This window comes from Scleropages formosus, chromosome 25, assembly GCF_900964775.1.
Source record: "Scleropages formosus chromosome 25, fSclFor1.1, whole genome shotgun sequence".
Classification (NCBI taxonomy): Eukaryota; Metazoa; Chordata; class Actinopteri; order Osteoglossiformes; family Osteoglossidae; genus Scleropages; species Scleropages formosus.
This window is the reverse complement of record NC_041830.1, coordinates 16,341,944-16,363,901: the sequence shown is the minus strand read 5'-3', so window position 1 is coordinate 16,363,901 and position 21,958 is coordinate 16,341,944. Positions and strand designations below refer to the sequence as shown.

Genomic DNA, 21,958 nt, shown 5'->3' with positions numbered 1-21,958 from the left:
AATTTTTTTAAATAGTTGGTGGTTCAAATTAAGTATCCATATTTGAATTTCTTGTAAATGACAACTTGTCCAGTCCTGCATTTGAAGCTGAGGGGATTTTCCTGAATGGATTTTTATACAGAGCATGTTCTGAATCTAAGGAGTGAAGTTTGTGCTCCACTGAAAGATTAGCACTGGATAGACTTTGTATAGTCAAGTGTATAGAAGTGTTTAATAAAAAAGGTGAGTAGTAATAAGGTATCTGCAGCAAACTGTCTTTCTAACATTTTTTCTAATTCTGGATTTGATAAGTGGTATTGATTGAAAAAGACTTTACAATTCATGGTGGTACAGAATTGTAGGAAAGAACCCCAAATTAGTTAAGAACCATCCACCCAGTAGCAGTAATCGCTTCTTTAATACGGAATTGCAGTAATTAGGATCCTGCTGCGGAAGCCTAAGGAGTGAGGTACTAAGGGAAATTTTGAATCATCAGTTCATCTGAAACGCATCTTAGGACTGTGGGAGGTAACCAGAGCATCATGAGAAAACCAACCTAGAGAACATGCAAACTCCACATACTGAGCCACATTTGAATTCATGTCCAAACTAGTAGCCCAGGAGAGGTGAAGAACTAGTTACTTTCTACTTTCTACCTTCCACTTTGCTTTCTTACTTTTTGTGTAATTTTTTTTTTTTACTTTTATTTTTAATTGTTGTGGTTAATCTGTTTTGAGTAATCTCTGACACAAGAATTTCCTTCGGGATGAATAAAGTTCTATCTCATCTTATCTTATTGGCTGTAACAGCATACACCATTTTGCTGAAATAGTAAAATTTTGGGAACAAGTTAACCCTCAGTGGTCTGCCTCTGTGTCTTGGGGCTATAGAAGAAGGTCAGCTGTGCCTCAGAGCACTGGGTGAGATAAAATGATACGTTGATGTAACGGATGCTGTACAACAGGACACTAAAAAAGAGACTTGTGCGGAATTTGAGGCAGGAGCCAGTTTCATGTAGCAGTTTTTTTTTTTTTATTTAAACTTTTTTCAAGAAATTGTGTTAATATGCTTGGCTCTCAGTAAAAGAACTGAGACTGATGGAGAAATGCTCTTGTTTTAGGGAAGAGTGCATCTTCACCATTGACCCATCTACTGCCAGAGACCTGGATGATGCCCTCTCCTGCAGACTTCTCCCAGATGGTACGTAACCCTTTCTAACCTCATGTAGTCTGTGTGCTTCATTGCTGCGTGCGTGTATGTGAGTGCGTGCGTGCATGTGTGTCCTGGGAGGGTGCTTTCTCACTGGCTGTTGAAGCTGTTCTATGCTGGTCTTGTCACGTTGCGTTTTCGGGTGGTCCGGCATGAGGCAGAGGGCCTGGTCCCAGGATCTGCGCAGTGTATGAACTGTGTGCAACACTGTCCTGTCAGTGGTGAAAATTCTCCTTGCTGCCACCCCCCTTCTCGCCACCGGCTCCTTCCGCAGCCCCAGTGAGATTTCACGTGGCGCAGGGTTGACAGCTTGGCTGCGTCCTCACTGTGAACCATGGTCCTGCTTAGTGGGGGGGGTGTCTGCCATCCAGGTAACCGTACTCTCTGTCTCAGCATCTCAGCCAGTCAGAGAAGGAGCGCTGTGTAGCTTAAAGTGGACCAGACTTTAAATCCACCTCTTCCGTACGTCACTCGCACACAATAAAAGATGATGCGTCTCTCTGATTACGCACTTCATGCACCTTCCCTTGGTTTGGAATGGTTATCAGAGCTTATCATATCATGATAAATTCATAGGTATAAAAGTAACAGATCTTGTGAAATGTTTGTTTAGTCTGTTGAGGACTATTTTTATATTTTAGAAAAGCTTGACTTGATGTGCTTTACAGTAAATCAGTGAGCAGGATTTTCCCAAGCTTTCTTGTGCATTGAAGCTTTTGCTTGGTCCTTCCTTTTAATTAGATTGCACATTTACTGGTAATGATTAGTGATTACACTGGTACCTGCAGTCTAATTTTGAACTAATGTTGCATCAGTTATTGGTGACAAACCTTTCTTTGTTCAGGTGTGTGTAATGCTAAAAACAAATATGTAGTTTCTGTTGTTTCATTGTTATTGTGCATTATGTTCTTGTGTAACAAAGCAAATCTAGAATTGTTTTAAAATTTTTGCATTTACTGAGGTTTGTCAACTTATTCTTGTTTATTACCTGTTGAATTTAGAGGTTTTACTAATATGTGCTGCTTTCATGAAGTGAGTCAGTCATGAAGTTAATTGTTAGTTATTGGTTGTTCAATTAAAGGTCTTTTTAGGCCTTTTAACATTTTTAATTTAATGCTGTGTAACTAATTTGAAAGTCCTCACAAACTCCATTAGTTAATAATTTCACTGGCAGTCTTTTAAAGGAACATCCCCCTCCCGGCAAAACATTTGCAGCAGTTAACTGTCAAGAGATGTCAAATAGGGCCCCTGCGTCCAATTAACAGCTCAATCAAACCCAAACATTTAAGACCTCAGCTGGAGCAAAAACTTGCATACACAGCAGCCCCCCCATGAAGACAAAAACAAGTCCTGTGGAACAGCCGCTCTCCAGCATGACACAGGTCTGATTTGTGGTGCTCTACCATTCCAGCCTAATTGTCCTCACTTTTCCACTCTCGTGTAGGAAACTTTGAAGTCGGCGTTCACATCGCTGATGTGAGCTACTTTGTGCAGGAAGGAAGTGCGTTGGACTTAATTGCCAGTCGGAGGGCCACCAGTGTCTACTTGGTTCAGAAGGTCCTCTTTCAGTTTCCTGTTCTGTCCTGTCTCCTGTGAAACTTCTTAGTGTCATGATGTGCTTTCTAGTGTTATGTATATTGTAACTAATTTTTCTGCCCTACGAGGACATGTTAGTAGCTACTGCAGTTTGGCTAAACTGCTGCTAATTTTCTTTCTCAATTTTTTTTTCCATCATAACATGTTTTCTGTTTGATTGTATTGGACTGTCCTTACACCAACTGATAGCGAAAGTTTCTGTGATGACTTTTGCAGCAGAAGGTTAATTTCTCTGTGAAGGCATGAGGAAACCTATTTTAGTCATCCAAAAAACATCTTTAAGGTTTAATAAATTCCATTTATGTACCAGTTTCATTACATAGAAAAGTCTGTTTTGTGCTCTGTAGGATTATAGTCTAATTCATGGACAAAGTTTTGTTGCACCTGCATAAATAATGTATTATTCACAGTGTGTATTGTTTTGTGTGAAACTGTAAGTGCATTATTACAGAAATGCTGAGAGCTACTCCCTGTAGGAAAGCACTGAACTTATAAAACATCAGACTTCAAAATTTTCGGATTTCTTAGCTGTGTGATGGAATATTTAATGATTTTTCCATACATCATTTAAGCATATCATGACCTCATTCTTGTGTTTTTGGCTGTTCCCTTAGAGTTCAATTCTGATTTTCTCATCCCATTAGTTGGACTGTGAGGGTCACAGTGAGCTCATTCGTAACCAAACGTAACATGAGTCCTGTTGGTTCTTAACGGCGGTCGGATCTGACAGTTCCCTTCCTTGTGACATGTTGTGTCTTCTGCAGGTGATACCAATGCTTCCCCGCCTGCTCTGCGAGGAACTCTGCAGCTTGAACCCCATGACCGACAGGCTGACGTTCTCTGTCATCTGGAAACTCACTCCTGAGGGGAAGGTAGATGCTGTCGAAATTTGCGCATACAGGACTGATCAAAGATCACCGTTAATCCATACCCTTTGAGGTCCTGTATAGAACATTAACACTGATGTGGGCTTTGAGGAGACCCTGCTCTGCCTCATTGGCTTAGACTTGTGGATTTGGGTTGGGATGTTGAGTGCAGAGGCAGAGCCAGGTGGCCCAGGTGCCTTCATGTCAGCTTGAAAGACCTAGGCATGGTCTGGAACGAGCAAAGGGGTTGAAAAAGAGTAGGGCAAATAAGTGGGATAGTGTTACACTCTTTCCCTCACCCAGTCAAAATGGGAGAGAATTCTGCACCAGTGGTCATCCCCACATCCAGGAGCAGACATAAAAGAAAGCCACTGCGGAATGGAGACCAGAAATGACACTTCAAAAAGTCTGCTTTGACTGCATTGCATCTGCAATAGATGGCTCCCGATGCATATTGGCTCTGTACTTAAAAACACCTCCCTTCAAGCTAAATTGCTGTTATTGGATTAGACTGTTGGAACCGCATTCCCTTGGTCCTGTCATTACACAAGGAGTCATATGGATGATCTCCTGTATTCCCTGGTGTGGTTATCTTGGAGAAGTCACCTTTTGGTGCCATTCTTTCACCACAAAAAGCTTCAAGTATGTGCAGAGTAATTTAGTCAGCCTCAGGTAGGTGAAGGATAATTTTGATAATTACTAATTGGTTAGTGTGGATTTTGTTTTAAGTCACTCCTGAGAGCTTATACCAGTCGTGTGAAACAAGTGCTAATGTCATTTAAATATGTTTATTCTTTTCAGCTTTACCACAGACAGTGACTTCATAACTTGATTGAACATTTTGTAATATTTCACATTAGTGTATGTATGTGTATATATAATTCAAGAAAATTCATTTTATTTGAAGTTTAATGTCACATTGGTGTACAACTCCAAAGATCATCCATTCACCCTTTCATTTATTGACCTTTCTGGAGGAACTCAACAAAACTTAAAAACTCTTCGCAGCACCTTGTTTGCTCAATGGTTGTGTTGCTCAGTGACCATCTCTGAGCTGTACGTCTGATAAGGACACTGGCCAACGTGTGAGCAACATCTTTTGGAGATAGTTTCAGGATAGAGCCCACTCACACAGGCATACGCACCTTGACATAAAATGCTTCTCTTGAAAATAAGCCTTTGGGGATGTCCTTGGAGTGTTGTGTAGCAGAAATGGAATGTGAAAGATTTAGTTTTAGTACATCTTTCAAAAGATCCCTGACTAACACCATACACATACTACGCGACAATGTTAATACAAACATTCTAAAGGTACGTCAAGGCTAAATTAATAATTTTGCTGGCACCTTTATCCCAGACAACATAGAAGCATAGCTTTATACAAGGCAATAAAAAGGCTTACAAGGTCACAAGATAACAATAAGATGATAGTCTAGCAGGAGATATTGCATTATAACTAAGAATAAACCTGGCATAATTATTAAACAAAATATGATGATGCTGTTTATGCCCCCTTGGGGGTAGAAGGGTGACATCGGTTAAGAGGAAAGTTGCTTGGTATTACTTGAGAATAAGCTATCTAGTGCGAACTGTGTTCTACAGGAGATACAACAGACCTCATGCAACATTGCATTTGCGTGCAAAAGCGTAGAAGGTTTTCCCTGCCCACTCGGTTCCCCCTCAGGGGATTTTGTATTAGGATCACTTTCTTTGGCTCGGTATTGCTCAGTATTTAAAGTATAAATAAAATCAGCAACACTGAATGGATCTTGCTGGAAGAGGAGTGAAACCCTTCTGATTGTGTTCCATGTGCTTTCTCCCTGAGGTTGTGTGCAGTTGCTCTTAATGAATTGGAGATGCTATTTATGCTCCTAGTGTGTGTTAAGAAGCAGCTATGTATAAATGGACATGTTACACGCCAATCAAAAAAGCCAAATGCCCACACACGGGGATGGTAATCTCATATGCTGCTTCTGTGCTTTTGATGTCTATAAATAATTGATCATCTTCCTGCTTTAAACTCTGAGGGTTGACGTACGGTCCTGCGGATCTAAAATTTAGATAATTTGATTTACCTTCATTTAAAACTAGGTCGTAATTTATACATGTCCTCTTTACATTTGGACCCTACACTGAGCTTAACTACGTCAACATGAATATTAGTACCCTCTTCAGGTTTTCTTTAAAGTGTTTTCTTTTTCATATCTTTTTTTTTTTTTTTAATGGTTTCAAGCCCTTCGGCATTCAATCATTCTGCAAAGAACTTTTCTAGATGACGTAACGAGTAGGCATTCTAATTTCTTCAGATCCTGAGTGAGTGGTTCGGCCGCTCCATGATCCGCTCCTGCGTGAAGCTGAGCTACGACCATGCCCAGAGCATGATTGACTCTCCTGATACCCTACTGGATCCCAAAGTGCTTCCCCCATGTGATCCCAAGCACCCTGTCGATGAGATCCACCGGGCTGTTGTTGACCTGCACCGGCTTGCCCAGAAGCTCCGTGCCCAACGGTTCCAGGGAGGCGCCCTGCGCTTGGACCAGGTTAGGCCACCGGTCAACACACCTTGTTGCTGGTGTAGATTGCTGAGTTTCTCATGAGAACTATGTTAATCTCAGCCTGGCACTGTAGAGGTGCACCTTGTCATTTTTTAAAGGTTGGTGAAATAAAGATTGCAGTCAGTTGCGACAGGCTATTGGACACTTGGAAACAATTGCTGAAGTTCACTGTGGAAAAAGGCAAAGTGTTAATGATACATTATTAGTATACCAAATAGTTTTCCAGGAGGCTATTCTGATTCCCCTCCTTGCCTATTTTGTGCTCACACATGCAGTGTTATCAAGATGGATTCAGATTTGGAAAGTTAATTTAAAACTTTTGTTTTTTAGCTGATGATGAATACACTGTTGATACTTATTTTTCTACCCAAGTATAGAGCAAGGTAGTTTGTTAGTGCAGGGTAAGTGTCTTTCTCAGTAGTATTGCAGTATCTCAGTAGTAGAAGGTGCAGGAATTCAAATCTGTGCCCTTCAAGTGGACAGTGTTGGCTCTAACAATTACGCCACCTGCTTCCTGGTCCTGCTGTGCAAAATGATTCACAAGTTCAGTCTGAATTCACATATACTGTGCTTGGTGTCCCTTCTGGTATGAAGACTGCCTGCAGGGCTTAAAGGTACAGTAGATTCTCAGCAGTCATGCAAGCAATGAATGGTACTTTCCAGAACATTTAGAGGAGCTGTAATTCATTGTCACTTGTCAGTTAAATCTGATTGTGTAGTCTCCTCCTAGGGGTTTTTAACCAAAGAAATTTAGTTTTGAATTATTTCCATGTAAATGACACACGATATAAATCCCTTTGCTTTTTGGCTGCCTAAGCTTGAAGTATGCTATAATGTTATGGTAAGTTTCTGTTGGTTCTTTTGAGATTTAAAGGATGGGTTGAGATTAATTTGTGTAACATTTTCCTGATAGTTTTAAGCACCTGTTACCGAAGTTTGCACTGAACGATCATAATCATTGTAGTCTTATCCAAGGACAGTCACCTTTTAAAGTGAGCTATGGTCCAGAGTTCAACAATCCCAGGTTTACCACACAACCCACATACCTCTCAGATGGTCGCATGATGATGTGATTTATGACTGATGTGATTGACAACTTTTTACTAGAACTGTTTGTTTAAGAAATGGGGGTGGGGACCGCTTATGATTCGGCTGTACTGGATTGGCTGGGACAAGATTGCCATTTCTCCCACATGACTGATGTGTTTTTGATTTTACGTGGCTCTTCCCTCCAGGGAGTGTGTTAACCGCACTCTCCAGTGCTGTAAACCTGTCATTCCACCCCCACACAGATTCACGTGTATCTTGATGGCTAATCCACCAGAATGCCCCCTTGGCCAAACCTCTGCAGTGGGAGCAATCGGGATGACTGCTGTCTTGTGGGCATGAGTATGAGCTCACCTGATGTGTAGTCTGCAGTGGATTGGTTCAGGTGTTCCTACTGATTACTGATGACAAACAGGACTTATTACCTGTATAACTGCCCCTTTGTCCCCCTTTTCCTCATTTTCCTTCCCTGCAGCTGAGCCTGGCATTTGATTCAACACCTACAAAGCACTCCCACAAACACTTTTTGGAGTGTTGGAGTGTCCACCATCAGTATTTGTACTCATCAGGCTTGGATCTTTTTCCAGAGATGAAATTCCATCCATTATAATAATGACAAGTTACTCCAATACAGGGTCTCAGTGATCTGGAGCCTATCCCTGAAATATAGTGCATGAGGCAGAAAATACCCTGGCGGGGATATCATTCCATCACAATGCCAAGAACTGTGCTCATGCATCCACACATAAACACTGAGGGGAACCCAGAATCACCGGTTCACCTGAGCAAGGAAAACAAACAGGTGGATATTGGATCAAGTCAGACCCAGACTCTCGTTAGAAACACAAATGCGGAGACTAAGCTTACTGTACCTTGGAAATATTATGAGTAGATTGAGTTCTATTTAAAAGACTCTAATGCTTGGCAAAGTTGAAAGATAAAGATGTGGAAGACATCCAGGAACCCAGATGTATGACCTCAGTCAGGAAGAGTGGACAGAATTTTCTGGAAACCCTTTATGTAGTCACTAAGAGTCAACATTGACTTGATGGCCCTTAGCAATTGACCTGAAATGCATCTGTGAATTGTGGGGGGAAACCGGAGCACCTGCAGAAAACCATTCAAACATGGGAGAACATGCAAACTCCTTGTAGACTGAGCTGGATTTAACCCTAGTCTGAAGATGCTGCTCAGGAGATGTGAGGTACCAGTACTGCCTCTATAGATGAAGCTTTTCTGGTTTGATTCCACCATTTTTAAACAGAGATTTCTACTTTCAGATCAGAAACATCAGCTCTTTCCAGGACCTTCTGATGTTAATGATTTTTCTGCTCCTTTGCTTCTATAGATGTCTGTCCTCAGTAGTGTCCGTTATGCCTTTCCAGGCCACTATGAATGAAGATGCACTTTCAGTGGTCCTTTGTCTCACACTGAAAAAAAATTAACTCACCTAGGAATCTTATGACCTGTTCTTACAGAAACTGAACACTTTTCACAACACAGGAAATGTTTGTTTGCTTCCTCCAGCTCTGACAGCTCTGAGTCCATAAGGATCAATCTATTTGTAGTACCACAAGTGTTTTTGGAAGCATAGAGCTGGCCATTGTGTTTGGTCCACATGCAGTTTAATGGGAAGTTTAAACTGTGACAGTCCTGAACACTGTGGGCCTCAACCCAAAGCCCAGGCTTACCTTCAGAGAACCAGATTACACAGCAGAGGAAAGTTGGTCACAGCCTGTCTGAAGAAATTGAGCAGTGGCCCATGGAGAGACCATACAGGAAACTCAACTTGCTTTGTGTGCCTGAGGCACTGTGCAGGTTTTGCATATCCCCTTACTTTCCTTAAATAAAGATGTGAGGCAGGTGAATGGTGTGATGCCAATATAACCGCATAACAATATAAAGATATTTTTTTTAAAGGGGGAAAATGAAATATTGGCAAAAACAGGCAATTTCCGTGTCTTATCTCGTTGAATGCGTTCGTTTTGTTAATGTCAGCGTTATAGATGTTTTAAATACAATTGAATCAGAAAAATGATTTTTCCAGAGACACACTTTAGTTTTATTGCTCTTTGGTCAAAAACAAAGTATCGCCTGACCTTAAAACCAGTTTTTCTAAAGGAATCTCAGCAAGGAGCAAGCCCAGTGACACGTCCTCTTGCCGTGCTGCACAGTGCGTCACTATGATATGTACAACAGGCTTGCACACACACTTTCTGCATTGTTTTGGTCTTTATTTTAAATTTACCTCCTTGGTACATGAATGGTACATAATTTGTGCCAGATCTGTCCCCTCAGGTGGGTGTACAGAAAGCGTTGAGTCAGGCTATCGACTCATGGCAGGAGGCTTAACTTTGTTTCCCCCCCCCTCCCCCATTTGCACGTGACTGTGCAGAAATGCGTTAGCTGTCCCCGTGGGCCATCGCAGTGGCGGAGAGCCAAACAATGGCGGCAGTCGTTATGGCGGCTGCGTGTCACTGCAGGCGGTAGACCTGTTTACTGGCCTGAGTTCAGCTCTGAGTGCTGGATGCTTTACCTCACAGGGAGACATTTGGGTTGTGGCTGGGGGATGGGATGCTGGGGGGAAGGATAGCTATAGATCCATGTGTCATCAGTAAATGGAGGAAGACAAACAAGACTCTTTAGACTGGCTTTAACTTATTTAATACAAAAAAATCCGAATTGTTAATTATTTACTCTGTAGAGTATGTTGAAACGGAATTACAGTGTATGGATGTCCCTTGTTGAATTTCTACTTAATCCTCAGGTTCAAGTTCAGACCTGTGTCAGTGTGGCTTTGTAATATTTTTCTGATTATTGACAGCATGCAACTTTGTTCTTCTGCAGCTGAAGCTGGCGTTCACACTGGACCGCGAGACTGGGATGCCTCAGGGATGTTACATCTATCAGTACAGGGACAGCAACAAGTAAGCAGCTGCAACATTGTTATCCATGTTTTTAAGTGTCAAAATTTTGTGGTTTTTCATTTAGTAATTCATTAATCGTTGTTAAAATGCTGTAGCAGCCAGCATGGTAGAATGGTAAAGCTCAATATGAGGTTTTCCTGTGAACTTGTAACACGCCAGTTTGTTACTGGGACTCAATTCCAGTGTTTATTACAGTGGCGAGAATGACTCCATCATGCATTGTAGATATACAGATTTAAACTTTGAGGTGAATTTAAATGCCACTCTTGAAGTACACCTTAAAGCTTTTCAGATTAAATTTGTCCTGAAAAGGCTTTTCCTCGGCACAACCCAAACAGTGAAAGGAGAGCAATCTGAATGCAACGTGACCCTGAGGTCACCTGAAGGATACTGTAACCAAGCTTGACGCAAGGGCGGCCTATCTATTATTTTTGTCCACAGTTTCCTGAACGTGAACTTGAAATGGCCCAGCCAAACTTTTTTTTTTTTTTTTTTTTTTAAAATATACGCCAGAAGTACTCCACATCCACTGTAGTTGTGTAGGATTTCAGTATCTTTGCCTCCATTGCTGTTAGAAGGGGCAAAGATAATTGAGGTACCGTTCTCTCCCAGTATCTTTTTGTGGCTCTGCTGTAATGAAATATTTGTGTGTGAAAGAGAATGTTGTCTCTGAACCAACAGACTGTGCTCAAGTCTGACCAGATGGCAGAAGTTTTGGCTTTGACATGTTAGGATGAAATCATCTGTCCCTCAAAGCTGCTGAATCCCTCTCAACATTCAGGAAAAGTCTCAAACCCATCTCTTTCAGACCCTTTTGCCTCCTGATGTCTTATTCAGCTCTATAAATTAGTTCAGCACCATCTGCTGTGGTTATCTATGAATTTGCTACTTGAATGTCACTTCTATAGGCAGCTACTTACAGGATGTGAACCAACAACGTGATGGTGTCAGGCAATCTGTTTGCCTATAATTTTGTCTAAAACCATCTGCTAGTTTTGTTTACTTTGAGTTGTACATCAGACAGTCAGATTCATAAATGTAAATGTAGCTTTTTTTTTTTTTTTTTTTTGTGTGTCAGGTCCTGGTGCCTGAAACGAAGCTAGTTTTTCGGGAGCGTGTTCTTGTGCATGCCTCAGTGAACCGCTCAGTAAACTTCCCCCGATGCCAAGAAGAGAGACGGCAACAAGCGAGACACGTTTTTCTCTGGTACTAGCACATCGCGGAGTTGTTGTGCTTTTCGCTGCAGGTGATTTGCGCGTTGCTCATAATCCGCAAGGAGACCTTGCAGAGGCGCTTGAGACATTCTTCAGGTTGTCCTTCACACACAAGTGGCGAAACGGGAAGATGTGCGGTTTGATAAGCAGTTCATCTCTTTGAAGAATGTGGTCCGGGGTTAGTTATCTGCTCCTAATTACCGCTGGTACGAGCGTGCACAGGCGGCGCTCGCTAATGGTGCTCTGTAAACAGTAGACCTGTGTTTTTCTGCACATCTCGCCTTCATGTGCCGCGCTACAAAAACAATGTGTAATCAAATTTGATTTAAGAGCTCTTCATCTTCATGCACTTGTGCTTATCAAAAGCAGCAAGTGTGTGCCTGTGTAATTGCTCACTTCGTTACACTGTGTATACTCTCATTGTATAATGTGTGCTTTGTTCCCGATACAGTGCATGTGTGTGACAGGCCCATCACTGGCCGAGTGTGCGCTGTGTCGAACTACCTTCTTGCCCAGGAATAGACCAACAATCATGAATGGCTGCTGCTGAATGAACTGAGAGTACTCCCACTTTTCTCCCTGATGCGTTTGTGCGTACCTTCCAAAGACTGTGCTGATGCTGCCTTTCAGTCCCAATTTCTCCGCTCACCAGAAATAGCAGCCCACTCCCCAGTTCACACATTAGCTAATGACGCGCATCGCACTTGCTGGTCTATGTGATGATACTCTGTTTTTCTCTCTCTTTCTAAATGTTCTCATTGGCTGGCTTCTCCAGCAGCTTTTGTCACCTGCAGTGGATGTCTGGAGTGTCACTAAAGCACAGGCTGTCAGAATCCTCAAGTTCATCATCCTTGGAGTCATTAGACAAAATTCCAGTTCAGATGGACAGTGTTGCACACAGCTCTGCATAATTGTGATGTTTGCATTTGGATTGGTGTTAAGGGAAGCCAGTTTATAGAAAAGGACCCAAAAATTTGTGTACCAGACAGCTACTTGTTTACTGCTTCATGGTCTCTGAGCTCACATATTTTCAGCTAATCTCCTATTCAGGTAGAAAGGTTTACCGATTTGAGAGGTAATGTGGGATAGAGCCATGTGTCCGCACATGAATAGGGAAGACGGATCAGAGGAAGAATATCCAGAAATGTGGAAGATTTCTTTAACAGGGTAAAATGTGATGTCTAAAATAGACAGATTTAGAGAAGACAATTTGAACTGCTTTGTGTTTGTGTCTTGCAGTTTGAATTCAAATCCTTTGAGGTCCATCAAATAGCCTGTCCTTTAAGTTCAGTGGAAGTTACCTGCAGATGCTCAGTGGAGAAACACTCACTGCAAGTGTGTGTGTGTGTGTGTGTGTGTGTGTGTGTGTGTGTGTGTGTGTGGCTGGAAATACACTGAATGATGTTTGATTTCTATTACAGGTCAGAGTTTATTGGTGGTTTTATGATATCATTCGTATCAGCTGACAACATACAGGAGCCATGAGCTCTGCAGTGGATATCGAACTCCATCAGTTCACGTGGATGTTACACGTTACTTACAGTGTGTAATTACACCACAATTTATATTGTCTCTCATATGTTTGTGCTAAGGAATGTGTGTCACTGTTTCTCATGGGGTTCAAAGGAGAGCCTTGGGTCAGAGGTCACTGTGGGCAGATCCACCCCACCCGACTGGTACATTGTTCTCAGCTGTGTTTGGAAAGTACAGTGATGTGGTTTTGTGCCAAAGTCAAGGGATAGAGTCTGATGGCACGCTCAGACCTGAATGGATGTTCAAAGACCTTGGGTTTGAGTCCAGATGCACCTCTTGTTACTGTAAACTTTCACTTCCTTTCAGGGCAGAGGATGTGCTCTAGCTCGGCATGTTTTACAATTCCTTATCAAATTGCCTTATGGAAAAAAAACCATAAAGTGATCTTTGAAATTAAGTTCAAATGAGATACTTGGAAGTACTTTGTTCTACATGCTCATATGTGATGTTGAACTAATATTTGCTCTAAGTGCATTGCTTCCTACTTCCATTAATCCACTTCAGAACTTTAAGTACTAATTAATGGAAAGTGTGATGTTATATTTAAAATACAGCTTTTAATTTGAAGGGCCAGCCTCTGTTTTTTGACTCTGTACAGCTAAATATAATCTCTGGTGTCATGTGTTGGGCATCTTTCTGGTTGGAATGAATGTTTTTTTTCTTGTAGTAAAAATGGACTGCATGTTGATGGCATCCTACCTCAGAACATTCTGCTGCCAAAAGACGGCTCTCACTCTAAAAATAGCAAAAAGGGACAGAATGACGAGAGCTCAGTTATTCATTAGGTTGTGTTTTTCCTGCCGGACATTTTGCCACACAGTCCTTTCTCAGGCCACTCTTGTGACCCCATCCTGGGCTGAGCTGCTCTGCGTGAGTATGAGTGCAAATGCATTACACTCTCTTTGTGAATCTTTTACTTATTTTTAACTGTCTTATTTGAAGCCTGGGGGTGTGGTGGCGCAGTGGGTTGGACCGGGTCCTCCTCTCTGGTGGGTCTGGGGTTCGAGTCCCGCTTGGGGTGCCTTGCGGTGGGCTGGCGTCCCGTCCTGAGTGTGTCCCCTCTGGCCTTACGCCCTGAGTTGCTGGGTAGGCTCCAGTTCCCTGCGACCCCGTATGGGACAAGCAGTTCTGAAAGTGTGTGTGTGTGTGTGTGTGTGTGTTTGAAGCCTTGAAATGAAAATCAGGGTACCCAAAGGAAGCCTAGGTGTTCACTTGTGAGCACAATCTGTGCAAGAGGACAGGGAAATTGGGGAAGAAATGAGCATATAGCCTTGTGCTGTTATAACTGTGCTTCTGTGGTTTTGTCTGTTTAAGGCAGTGTTATAGCAATGTCCAGTGTTAATGAAGCAAATCAGTGATGGTTAGTTTTTCCTGGAAAGCACTGTGCAGGCATAGATTTTTGTTTCTCAGGTTGAGGATCTTTTTACATCTTACGCTGGAAACACAGTTGAATTTTTCTTTAAACTGACTTTTTAAAATGTGATCGTTCAATACTGATTCCATGGAGTTCTCTATATTCGTCGGTAGGACAGATTGTCGTGAATGGTTTCCTTTTTCTCACTTACACAAATCCACTTTGCCACCTACTGGAATGACAAGGAAGGGGCTGTTTTCTGCTCTTGCTTTTTCTATTGACATTACACCCCTAGTATGGCACATTTATGTCCTTGTGCTTTAGACTTTGCATGCGCTGTTGAAAAGAGCCACTTTTTGTTTTTCTTACCTGTTTATTCATTTTGTAATTCTTTGGCAGGTCAGCATGTTATGCTCTGTGTGGTTTTTAAATTTACAGTTTTATGGTTGTACTCTACATTTATTGAGCAGATGCTTTTTTCCAAAGCGACTTCCAATGAACTCTATGTAGTGTTATGAGCCCACACACCTTATTCACCAAGGTGACTTTGCTAGATACGCTACTTACAATGGGTCACTCATCCATACATCAGTGGAGCACGCGCGCGCACACACACACTCTGTTACTCTCACACTATGGGTGAACCTGAACAACATGTCTTTGGACTGTGGAAGGAAACCAGTGCACCCAGAGGAAACCTACGTTGACATGGGGAGAACATGCAAACTCCACAAAGACCTTGCGGGGATCAAACCCATGTCCTCTTGCACCACCCAGGCGCTGTGAAACAGCAGCACTACTCGCTGTGCCACTGTGCCGCCTACCGTACTCTAACCGACAGCCATTAACCCATTTATATGAATTGGTGATTTTTTTTTTTTTTTGCCTTATCAATTCTGGGTAAGTACCTTAAAGGTACAACAGCAGGAGTGGACTTTGAACCTGGATCCTTTGACTGGAAGGTGACTGCTGTGATCTGCTGTGTCCCTCATTGACACCCTTTCATTATATACTGTGATCTGCTGTGGCCCACATACATTCATAATGTGACTGAATAGTGAAAGATATGAAAGCTGTCTTAAGATATTTTTAGAGGTGAAGATTTGTTTGCTTTATCTGTTGCTCATATATTTCTAGAAAGGTAATACTAACTGTTCCAACAAGCTAGCAGTTTATCAATGAGCTCACAGCACATTTCTGGTTCCTGATGAAGGCAGCAGTGTGACTGTGAGTGTTGAATTGAGGTGAAGTGTTGCTCGTGAGGGTGTCATCCCAGATCACTGGAGTGTGAACGAGGCAGCTAAGGCAGGTGCCAGACAGGTGTGTGAGACAAGCCAGGCTGCTTACCCACGTCATCATCTCCCTGACAGGCTGGTAGAGGAGTTCATGCTCCTGGCCAACATGGCTGTGGCCCATCAGGTGTACCGCAGCTTTCCCCAGCAGGCACTGCTGCGGCGGCACCCTCCACCCCAGGCCAAGTTGGTAGATGATTTGATGGAGTTTTGCGACCAGATGGGCCTCAACCTGGACTTCTCGTCTGCGGGGGCACTCCACGTGAGTCTTGGAGGAGTCTGTGTTCATAACACCATAGTTTTGTGGGGGGTGTTGTGCAAAACTATGTTGCAGGCTTTAATGGCTGCCTGCTTTGCCTCCGCAGAGGAGCCTTCATGAAACCTTGGGAATGGATGAGTACTCAAGCGCCAGGAAGGAGGTGCTCACACACATGTGCTCCAGACCCATGCAGGTGGGCAGCAGGTTGCCGGACCCTCATCGCAATCTTTGGTCTCCTTTGCCTTTTTTAAAAAAAAAAAAAAGTCTCCTGTACTTAAAGTAAGGAGTTATAATCTTTATCTGTTGAATTCAGGATCAAGTTTCTCAGCGTGCACAGATACCATGTTTGCTGTTTTTACCTTTACAGCCAGTGTTGGTTCACTCAAACTGAATACATGTTCAAAGTTCCTGTTTCATGACAACTCTGTGGAGTAAAAACAGTAGTGTTTTCACCACACAAAACTTGTAGACATCTTATACCACATACTGTAATATTTTATTTGACATCAGGTGTCCTTTATGTGTTAGGAGCTACTGTGTTTCTAATGCATTCCCCTCCAGACAAAGTGTCTGACATTGTCAACATCTGTATCACAGCCAAGCCCCAGTAAAGCAGAGCGATGTTTAAATCATCTACAGCACAGTGTTCGAGAGAGCTCACATCTGGTTCTTTTCCATATATTCTGTTGTTCCCTAGATAGCTGTTAAGCTATCACCTCCTAAAAAACAGCAGTACTTTTCCCTGATAGGTGACCCTTTTACTCTGTTGTTCAGCTCCTGTCGTCTCTACTTTGGTTTCAAATAGAGAAACTTGTTTCGTAGATGGCAGTGTACTACTGCACTGGGGTTCTGAAGGAGGAGGCATTGTTCCGCCACTATGCGCTGAACGTGCCCTTCTACACGCACTTCACGTCCCCCATCCGGCGCTACGCTGATGTGCTGGTGCACCGGCTGTTGGCCACGTCCTTGGGTGAGTGCAGCGGGGTGGTGGATAAACACATCTGAAGAGGCTGGATGGAGCCTCTGTGTTTCCCTGTGTCAGTGTAGTGTGTAACTGTCTGTCTGGCCTTCACAGCCTGTGGTCCCCACCTGGGTCTGGAGTCAGATGACATCCAAAAACAGGCGTCTCATTGCAATGACAAGAAGACGGCATCAAAGAGAGTGCAGGAGCTCAGCTGCGAGCTCTTCTTCAGCGTCTTCGTCAAGGTAACGGCCCACTTCTGCCACGGACATCTCAGTTCCAACTGTCATAAAGCACTTATTAGATACGATTACTCGGCGAACTGGGTTGCGTCACAGGAGGTGCACTTCTGACATGTACTGGTATTAGTATGTAACCACGTGTTTGTAGAAGTTCTTTTTAGGCCCATTCTTTGTGGGAATGGCATAACCGCTGTGTTTGTGAGCAGGAGTGTGGCCCTCTTGAGTCTGAAGCCATGGTGATGGGTGTCCTGGACCAGTCTTTCGATGTGCTGGTGCTCAGATACGGCGTACAGAAGCGAATTTACTGCAATGTGAGTGGAGGCACTTGTGCTACTGCTGTGACATGGGTGGCCCCGCCTTTCTCACCACCTGGCTGTACACCTTACCACCCCTTCTGACCCTTAGCCGCTGCTACTTGACAGGTTCAGATTGTGTGTGGCTAGGCACATCACCAGTGATTAACAGATTTGCAGGGGATGCTATTCTCTGCACTGGCTGTTAAAGATGGGCATGTATGGACCTTTCGACCAGCCCTGTGTCCCGACCTCATATTTTTCACCAGCTCAGCCAGTCCTACATCCCACTTCCTAGACAAAAATCCCTTAATAAGGCAGGTGTTTTATGTTTTACCAGCCTGCTGCTCCCTACCCCCGGTGTCTCCTCTCTTCTTGTACTACTACGTTCATGGTTTAAATACATATAATTGGGAAGTTCTGTAGTGCTCCGGGGGCTCGATCATGTTCTCTTCTGCCCCCTACAGGCACTGAAAGGCCTAGAGAACTTCCACTTCACCAAGGTAGGCAAAAAACCAGAGCTGACCTTGGTGTGGGCGCCAGATGACTCCGACAGCCGCTGTGTGCAGCAGGTGAGTTGGGTTGACACACTAAGTGGTCAGTTTTCTAGTGATATCCGCCCCCCCCCCCCCCCCCCCTCCGAAGCTGTTAAACATTAATTTGGTGTAGCACTTCCAAAACCAGTGGTTTGATTGTAGATCTGTTTATCTTCAGATCACCATCTTCACCCTAGTGGAGGTCCTGCTGCAGGCAGATGAGATACCCACAAAGTACACCGCTGTGCTCAAGCATCCCTGTGAGGCTGGGCCACAGGGCTCCGCCCCCCTTCTCGACGCATCATGCCTCCTGGGCAGCCAAGATGCTGCTCAATAACAGAACTGACATATACTCACTCTACACAAAGCAGGCAATATTTTGAAAAAGCTTGAATAAAAATGCCCATACTTAGTTAATTTTTAATATGCCAAATAAGGTTTTTTTTTTTTTTTTTTTTTTTTTTTTTTTTTTTTTTTTTTTTTTTTTAGTTTAACTGCTGTTTTACTTGCCTATAACTAGCCAGCATTGTACTGTGGCATTAATATCTTTAGAAGGGCCATGTGAGTGCAGTGTATTGGCATGATTTAATTTAAACTTCAGACCTTCTAGGTCATTTTTAGATATTTGTCATTGTGAGCCCAGCTTTTTGAGCTGAGGAATTTGGCTTGTAATATTCAAGCTTTATTATTATTACTATTATCAACCATGTGTATTTGTTCTTGGAAAAGAAAATGGTGTTGTACTGATGCAGTTTAAATGGTTGAGTACAAGTAGGATTAGTAGTATTTATAGCAGGTAGGACATTTTAAAACTTGCCAAATTTGAAATTTTTGTAATGTTACTTTTTTTTTGCTAGTGTGTGTGTGTGTGTGCTGATTTGCTGTAATACTTGCACGTGGTGTTATGAGGAAGAGCAGCGGAAAGTGACTTTCAGCTCAACAGACGACCTTAATTATGAAATTGTACCAATGTCCATGCTGTTGAGTTAAACTTTTTAAATTTAATTTTACTTTTCTGGAAAGGCAGATAGAAGCTAGCATTGTTTTTAATTTTAAGTGGGTAACGCCCCCCAATTTTGTCAGTAAATGTAAATGGATTGCATTTATTTTTGGTACTTGGACATGGTTGTGCATCTTATATATGCAACAGAATGCCTTCAGAAAACAATCCGCCAATTTTGTTCATCCCCATTCAAGGTGAAAGTGAGATCGTATCAGTGAAATGCTGCTCTCAACCAAACACTGCCTGCGGTACAGAAATGTTTGTTCCACAATGAATTGTACGTGTTAACAAGTCTGTTTTTTGTTGTTTGTTTTGCCAAGAGCATCTTTCCTGCTCCGCTTTGCTGCCTGCAGCCCAGGGCTCAGTGGTCTATTGCTCATGTGTCACCGTACCACAATCACTGTGGTAAAGAGCCCAGCAGTGGTCTCCACTGGTTGGTGCAGAACCCACAGTGCGGCGTGAGCCTTGGCTGTGGAGTTCAGTCATTTTGTTCTCAGCTACCAGTGCCAGAGGCAGTCTGCAGGTGCAGTGTGAAAAGTTTAATTCTTCACATCAGAGTCAAACTGTTTAAATTTTGACATTCCTTTACTGAAAATATTATGTGCACCTTCAGGGTTTGTTGTTCTCACCTTTAGTGTCTTACGAATTTTATCATGTGCCTATATTGTGTTCTCATTAAGTGCTTCTGCTACTTTATAGCTTGATTTTAGGGATCATATCAGTATGATTTGTAGATAAAAATTAAGAAGGCATTAAATCAAACACCTTGATAGGATCTGGGAGAACTGGATAAACTAACTCGGAGAACATGAAGCATTTGACCACACGGTTTGAATGGACAGCCTTTCACTGGCGATGCTTGACCATCATCCTGGGAACCATCCACACAGGACACTTGAACAGATGGTCTTTACATTGTAAACCTATTTCATATCTTTCCGGCACTCTTCACAGTTAAATCAGTAGTGAACTGCCCCTCTGTTTACACAGCCACCGTTTCTTTCTGCCATCTCCATATAAGGTTTCTTGATAAGAGAAGTTTGTGCTTCAGGTCCAGACGCACTAATGTGAAGCTTTGTAACACGTGCCTTGTGACACTGAGACTAAATTGTCACTGACGGGGTTGTTTGTATGAACAAAATACTACATTTGTTTCAGTAAACTTGCAGAACTAAGGCTTGAAATGTAAAGTGTAACCAGAGCTGAGGGAGAGGGCCCTCACACCAGTTCCTCACCAGTGTTGTGGAGGGCATCTGATATCACCATCTGGCTCATCTGTGCAATGTGTTCTGGGGTCCTTTGTCTGACATCAGCTCCATTTGCGCCGCTCAGCAACTGGATGTCGTGTTTTCCCACCTTTATTCATGACACATCTGCATCACTCATTTGGCTCGCTCTTGGAAATAAAATTTTCCCTGCTTAACGAGTTTTTTTTGATGTACAGCTTTGTAATGGTTTTGAAAAGTTAGTTTGCTGTGTTAAACTTGAGTATGTCTCCCATCTGCTCACAGCATTTGTATTTCACTATGGTATCCAATATACACTTACATGAATATATTAAGAGAATAGTGAGAGAATGCACTTCACTTTTCTGCCAAACAGATGCTTGTTAACTTTGCATTTTTAGCACACAGATTACCTGAGTATCAGTTGGACTTTGACACAGTCAATCTGTGGATTTAACTTCCATACTGGAAGCAACCTGGGCTGTATCCCAGTGACAGTACCCTGCCAGCAGTGTAACTTTATTCTAAAGTCTCAAATTGACTCTATTAATTTGACATGAGACATGATGCTATCGTTAATGCTTTTAAAAACAACCCGGGACAGTTGATTCATAAATAGATGCTTGGGATACTGGACTCATTTGGGCACATAAACTATTGAGCTGAAGCCAGGTACTGAACCCCGGTACCTGGGGGAACTGACCTGTTACCAGTTCTGAAAAGCTGAATGCAAACGTTGGGAGATGTCACACATTTTCCTTTTAGAGAGTCCTCAGTTGCATTTAGGCCTAAAAGATCAAGTGCGATGCTTTAGGAAAGTAGCTATAGAACCTCCATGCCCAGGCAGTGCTTGGCCACCCTGCATCCCATGAGGTCTCTTACTGGGTTCACTGTGGGTTTCACTGAATGACTCAGTGGTACAAGTGTGTTCATGTGCAAAAAAAGTGTGTTCATTTCACGTGTTCGGTAATACATCAGTCAATAACAGTGGGTGTGACCTTTAAGCCCCAGAAGAACCTGTTTTTGCCTCCACTGCTGGAAACTTCAAGCAGGAAGCCAAAAACAAGCTCAAGTTGTTTTGAATTAAATTTATGAATAAATAAAATTAGTTGTCAGATATTAATATTTCAATATTTGTGCAATAGACACTTTGAGAAAAGCAAAGTGGTGATTTTTTTTGGCCTTATGACAGTTGATGCATGTCATAGTCTGTAAAACTGAGTACAGTAGCTTAGAGAAAAAGATCTGACCATCATACAAGGGAGTGTTGCTATAAAAAGTGTACACCCTGTAGTGTTACTATTCTGAGTACCTTTCCTTCGTCGGAGAGCTTAACAATGGCCGGTAGATGGCGCACTTGAACTGCAATTGGTGTGAAGTTTTTGTTGGGACATAGAGCGGAAAAATTACACGCCATCGGGTCCTGAACGCTTTTGATCAACGCGTGTTATAGAGACAGAAAGGTGTATTTTTACTGTGTCTATAAAGCTCGGTTAGCACTTTATAAGACAGAACCGACTGCCATGAGTAGACATTTTAAGGACAGTAGCGTGCGGCGAACGCTGGACGGAGCCTGTGTTGTCATTGGAGCAAACAGCATAGAGTCCCACCCCCAATGGCAATGACAGCACTATCATTGGCTGATGTGACTGTGTCGACGTTATTGGAGGAAATTGCAGTGTCCCACCCGCTGTGAATTACGACACTGCCATTGGTTGTCGTGTCTGTCTCGTTGCTATTGGAGGAAACTACAGAGCCCCACCTCAGTGTCAATTACGACTCTGGCATTGGCTGCCATGCCTCTGTCATTGTTATTGGAGGACATTGTACAGAGTCCACGCCTTTATTTCAATATCCCCGCACCCA

At 42.7% G+C, this 21,958-nt stretch overlaps 1 protein-coding gene across 3 annotated transcripts in view; it reads left to right on the top strand.

The window, feature by feature from the left end:
- dis3l2 (DIS3 like 3'-5' exoribonuclease 2) overlaps positions 1-18,289 on the top strand; it is a 36,928-nt gene extending 18,639 nt beyond the window's left edge. For all 3 annotated transcript variants that reach the window (XM_018730751.2, XM_018730752.2, XM_029249454.1), the window contains exons 10-21: positions 1,100-1,179; positions 2,633-2,745; positions 3,549-3,656; positions 5,957-6,190; positions 10,100-10,179; positions 15,651-15,834; positions 15,938-16,024; positions 16,654-16,801; positions 16,907-17,037; positions 17,241-17,345; positions 17,795-17,899; positions 18,042-18,289. In XM_018730751.2, coding sequence (XP_018586267.1) covers positions 1,100-1,179; positions 2,633-2,745; positions 3,549-3,656; positions 5,957-6,190; positions 10,100-10,179; positions 15,651-15,834; positions 15,938-16,024; positions 16,654-16,801; positions 16,907-17,037; positions 17,241-17,345; positions 17,795-17,899; positions 18,042-18,200 — 1,534 coding nt within the window. In that variant the 3' untranslated portion in view covers positions 18,201-18,289. The remainder of the gene's footprint in view (positions 1-1,099; positions 1,180-2,632; positions 2,746-3,548; positions 3,657-5,956; positions 6,191-10,099; positions 10,180-15,650; positions 15,835-15,937; positions 16,025-16,653; positions 16,802-16,906; positions 17,038-17,240; positions 17,346-17,794; positions 17,900-18,041) is intronic.
- The last annotated feature ends 3,669 nt before the right edge of the window (positions 18,290-21,958 follow it).